At 34.4% G+C, this 5654-nt stretch overlaps 1 protein-coding gene across 1 annotated transcript; it reads right to left on the bottom strand.

Annotated features, from left to right (window-relative positions):
• Positions 1-2465: 2465 nt before the first annotated feature.
• On the bottom strand, positions 2466-5241 carry LOC132036431 (nudix hydrolase 1-like). The gene is made up of 2 exons (XM_059426772.1): positions 5051-5241; positions 2466-2900 (listed from the first exon to the last, which is right to left on the bottom strand). Exons 1-2 carry the CDS (start codon positions 5185-5187, stop codon positions 2588-2590), a joined length of 450 nt encoding a protein of 149 aa, XP_059282755.1. The 5' UTR covers positions 5188-5241; the 3' UTR covers positions 2466-2587.
• Between the last annotated feature and the right edge of the window lie 413 nt (positions 5242-5654).

Below are 5654 nucleotides of genomic sequence, written 5' to 3'. Positions count from 1 at the left end.
ATTGATACTTGATGAAACTCTTTTACTTGAGTGACGTGAGAGTCCGATGTCCGATGTTCATTCCGAAATCGTAGATTGAGTGAGTGCATGGACTCCGCGAATCCCCCAAAGTGGTGCCGGTAAGAACCCCCTGTGGGCAAAGATCCGGGATCCCGTCTGTTTGTTGGGCAAAGAAACGGGACGGGTGGCACTTAGATTTTCGAATCACACTGGGTTGTGTTCTTTGGGACGTCGATATTTTCGTCCATAGCACATGTGTACACCGCATTTGCATGGCATTGCATTGCATTCATACCATTCTTTGCATTGCATTATGACTTGATTGAGATGTTTAGTGTTGTATTGTGATGTTGGATTGGATTGGATACCTTCAGACTTGGCATATTTGGGATTAGATGTTCTACATAGGTGATGACGAATAATTGGAATTGATTGCATTGTCTTATACTTGCTGGTTTATTTGCTTATCTGCTTATTTATCTGAATTGTGTTAGCTATGCTTAGTCGGCCCGATGATGCTGCCGATCTTGTTGTTTGTCTTGACTGCACTTACTTGCATTCTTTTATGAATGCGAGTATTAGGTCAAATCCCTTCCGTGACGCGTGGTGATCGTCGCTGACTTTCTCTCGAGTTTCCAGGGTGAGCATGGTCGTCCGCTGCCTTGAAGACTTTCTATATTTATGCCCTATTCTATTCAGAGACTAGACACTTTATGTATTAGTATTCCAGATTGTATTATTCCCCTTTAGATACTCTTGTGTTATTCAGACTAGACCCTGGAGGTGTTTATCGTCATTCTGCACTTTTCTACTATATATATATATATGTATGTATGTATGTATGTATGTATATGTATATGTATATATATATATCGTGAGACTTACTTATTTGTTCTATTCTGTTGCTTAATGTTCATCCTTTTATGTATTTATTCATTATTGGATTGAGGGTTCGCTTACCGAGGTGGGAAAGTAAGTGCCCGCACGACTTAGGTAAAATAGGTCGTGACATTCCACAACCTAGTTAAGACTCCAATAAGCTTAACTACAATATACTCAAGTCAATCCTTACATGAACCAACCATATGATAACATTATTCTACTCCAAGTAGTTCGTAACACCACAACAATCTCCACCCAATTTCCAACCTCTACTTCACAAATTTTTCACCACACAAACTAGGTAGAACTTAGATGAACTTAAATACATAAAGAAGAGAGGACTTTCTGACCTAAATCGGATCTTCAAGGGACAAAACAAGGGCAGCAACTTGCCTTGGAGAGAATCAGCCTCCTTTGCTTGGGTTCTTCAAGGTTAGAACTAATTCTCCAATTTTAATCGAAGAAAGAAGAGGTTTTCTTGAGAATTTCCTTAGGTTTTAGGCAGAACAGTTTGTAGAGAGAGCATATGGAGTTTCTTTTGGTGTCTTAGAATCTGGAAAATAATGAAGGAAAAAGATATGATCAACTCTTTTAAAGGGGTCCCCTTTGGCCGACCCCCTTGACCCCTTTTTGGGTGGATTAAACTTAGCCTTTCATTTTAGCTAGTAGGTGACACACCTACTTGTCACCTACTTGCTTTATTAATAGGCGTCACTTGCTAGCCCGTTCAATTTAACACGTGTCTCATTCTTACTTCGTAGTTAAGGTACGTATCAAGTAGTTCAAGCAAGTAGGACGGGAAGTAAGTAGGTGAAACATGCACGTCGGGTAAGCAAGCAGCTCGTTTTTATTTGCCCAAATCTCATGTCTTATATTTGAGTGCATTCATCAACCTCAACTTAGTCGTGTATATGTTGAATGAAAATACGAGATGCAACCATAGGCATGTCTAATATCGTATAACCTCGAAATAATCCTGAGGTCTAAGACTGGGACAACTAACATACGACGAATCTTAACGTACAAAACTACGAGGTATAACAACTAAAAAGCTGTAAGCCGTAGGTGAGCAGGACAAAAGCATAGGTGCAAAAAGGGAAGGCAAGGAGTTCTCCATCTCTAGAACGATTATGTCTAGGATTTGGCAATCTAAGTCTTGCTTCTTCTGGTAATCTAAGTCTTGCTTCTTCTGGTCAGCTCGTATTAGCCTATGCTTTATTACTGGTAATCATTTCCTATTCCTTTAGTCTTTTATCAAGGGCACTTTTTTTCCTTAAGTTGCAATCTCAAATAACTAGATATTTATATAATATTCCCCATGTTTCGGTTTATGTTTCTTACTTTTCTTTTTAGTAATTTTTCAATTCTAACATTTCACATTATATATTTTAGACCATAAGTTTAGAAAATCTTCATTTATTTTTTAAACTACGTACCAATTTAAACATGTGTAGCAAAAGTTGGAACATATATAGTAGGGGGATGTTAGTAGCTCAGTTGGTTGGCTACATGAACTTTCACCTTGTTGGTGAGGGTTCAATTCCCCATCTTGTAATCCTTTTCCCCTACCCCTATGTAATTAAAAAGAAAAAGTTTTAAAATATATATATAGAGTAGTCATACAAGGCATTGAATTGAGATCGTCTTCACAAGTCATTAGACGTATTTATTGATTAGACAAAAAGCAAGACGTGGATGGTTACTACTACTCTTTGAAATTGTCTTGAAAAGGGTTGAATCCTTCTTTAATGGCATTTCTAAAATGTGTAATAAGAGGCTCTGGAAGATTTTCCCAGTCGTACCATTCCCATCCATCACATTTTTGTGGCTCAAGATTTTGGGGAATTTGATTTGGATCAGCCAATACAGAGCGTACTAGGATGACTACGTAGTGTGCTGCGAGATTTGGCTCATCGTCTAAGAAGAGGTTGTTTGTCACCTTTAGTATTTCTATCTTCATGATGTTCAAACCTGTTTCCTCCTTCACTTCTCTTGCTGCACATTCCTCAAAGCTCTCCCTTGAAAATTAAGAAAACAGATACGCAGATACAGTCAGATCTCTTAATAACAATCATCTTCTATAATAGTAATGGTCAAGTTTTTTTGGAATCGATTTTTCATGTAATGTTTTATTATATGTTCTCTATAATAACATTTTGCTTTAGCAACCAAGAAATATACGTACAAACAACGATGTTATAAAGAGATTTGACTATAGTACTTAATTCAAAGAGGATTAACTGAAAAGTAAGAATGATGTTGAAAACAGGTCTGAGGAATATTTCAGGTGAAATAAGAGTGTTTACACAAATTATCAACTTTTTTTTCTAGTTAAATTTATATCTAAACACAATTTCAATTTTTAAATACTTGTTTAATTTCCAACTTCAACTAAATATTGTCCACGCCGGCAGACGTAACAAAAATCTACACAATCATATCACTTATCAAAGTAATTACAACAAGCCTTCTTGGTTCAGGGATTAATTTTGAAGTATAGAGCATCTGAAATAAGGGGTTTGAACCTGAAATCATGATAAAGTGTCCAGCCAAGTATAATGAAATTACTTTCATTTGCCATCACTCAACCACTTGCAATTACGCAACATACTACTTAATTGTGAGTTGTGAGTTGTGACCTCTCCAACAAGAGAAGAAATTTGCTTCTAACTGTTTAGCAAAGCATTCAATGCTAGAAAGAAAAAAAGCATTCAATACTTATCTGTTTCATATAAAACCAAGCAATTTATTCTTAAAATACATATCATTTAATTAACTATGATCAAGTGATAAGTGTTGCATAGGGTTGTACAAAGGAAACCGATAAACTACACCAAACCAACAATCCGAACCAAACCAAGGAAAAACCCCGACTAGTGGTTTGGTTTTGACTTGTTTAGTTTTAGAAAGAAAAAGCCGACCACTATTGGTTTGGTTGGTTTGGTTTTAACTAAAAAAAATCAAACCGAACCGAACCAAACCAACCCGACATTACATGTATACAATTTTAACAATATTTTATACATAAAAATCTTTATTGATAATGTAATTTATAAATATTTCTTAAACATTTTCATAGTTTTTTTTTTATCTTTTAACATATTATTTCAAGCTTGGAATTAGAATTTTGAATGGTCCAATAAGTTTTATAGCCCGTAGATATTAGTAACTCAAATAAAACCCAACAAAAATCAAATCAATACTAATGTTAACAAAAGTAATTCAATTCTAACACGAGGAATGACAATAATGTTGGATATCTATTCTTTAAATTTATATTGGTTTAGACAGTGAATATACATAACTTAATTTGATTTTTTTCTTTAATATTTAGTCACATAATTAATACTTATTAGCCGTACTTATTTTAACATTACTTTGGACTTTTAGATTATGATTATTTTCTATATTCCTTATAAATTAGCCGTAGTTATTATAGCATGACTTAGTACTTTTAGATTATGATCATTTTATTTTATGTGTTTTCATTACTTTTTTTTTTTTGTTGTTGTTGAATATTGTAGTGCAATATCATCTCTCATCTCACATTTTGTATTATTTTCTTAGAAAATATCTTAATTAGATAGTTGTATCTTACTAGGACTAAAGAAATATTTGAAGTACAAGTTATATGTTTTGTATGAAAACTTTACCCAAAAAACCCGAGCAACCCGAAAAAATCGAGAAAACCAGAGATTGAAAAACCCGACTTGTGTTAGTTTGGTTTGGTTTATAGATTTAAAAACCCGATGCAATTGGTTTGGTTTGGTATTTGAAAAAACCGAACCAACCCGGTCCATGCACACCCCTAGACTGCTGCATATATATGCTAAGTATATTTGTAAGCTTTGATGTTCTTGGAGGTTTTGGTTTATGTTCCCCTCTAATTATGTTCATAAATAATTGGTTTATGTTCCCTTCAAGAGCATATATCCGGGGAGTTTGGATTAAATTAAAAAAATATTTGAAGTAGATGATCTAGTCTGAAAAGATGTTTATAATAATTATGATCTAACTTAAGGAAAAAAAAGTGTGGGTAAGCGACACATATATCTTGTATTCATTAGTTCAATGTAAACATCATGTGCGAGTACATTACTGCAATACTAATTAGATTTGTGTGTGAGTGAGAGAGAGATGATCAATAATATGAAGGAACTATACATACCCAAACTCAAGATGACCACTAGGAACTGAAAAATAAGAATGAGCAACGCAATCTCGACGTTTGCCCATCAGCAATTTATTTCCCTTCAGTATGAATACTGCCACTGCTATTTTTGGAAATCCCACCTTCTTCTCCATGAGTCAATTGGCCAAGTTGAATAACTGGTTGCTATCTTGCTCTATTTATAGCTCTTTGGTGCACGCTATTTTTTGTTTTCTATATATAAGTTCTAATTAACAAAATATCTATGGAGGTAAACTTGCCGTCTCTTTTTTTCCGGGGCATGGTGATTTTTTTTTTTTTTTTTTTTTTTTTTTTTTTTTTTGTATGTTACCGATGTTTTTAGAAGCCGAAAGTGCGAAAATAAATGATAATGTCAAAGAACCACCGCCATGGGCGGAGCAAGGGTACTATAATGAACCCCTTCTTGAAAAAATTAGTTAAAACTATTTTTTATATGCATATAATTAATGTTAAATACTCTGACTTTTCTTGGTATGTTTAACTACTTTGTTATATCTTGAATCTTATTGGTGAAAATTCTGGTTGCTGATCGCATTTTTTGGTTCTGTACGCTTTTGAAGCTCGTGGCTGGACCCATGAA

This window comes from Lycium ferocissimum, chromosome 11 (genome assembly GCF_029784015.1).
Source record: "Lycium ferocissimum isolate CSIRO_LF1 chromosome 11, AGI_CSIRO_Lferr_CH_V1, whole genome shotgun sequence".
Classification (NCBI taxonomy): domain Eukaryota; kingdom Viridiplantae; phylum Streptophyta; class Magnoliopsida; order Solanales; family Solanaceae; genus Lycium; species Lycium ferocissimum.
This window is presented reverse-complemented; position numbering and strand designations above follow the sequence as displayed.

Excerpts from the sequence above, each read along its gene's own strand:
- LOC132036431 (XM_059426772.1), bottom strand. The coding sequence starts at position 5,187 with ATGGAGAAGAAGGTGGGATTTCCAAAAATAGCAGTGGCAGTATTCATA. Across the intron at positions 2,901-5,050 it reads AGTGGTCATCTTGAGTTTGG|GGAGAGCTTTGAGGAATGTG; the intron begins GTATGTATAGTT and ends TTAATTTTCAAG.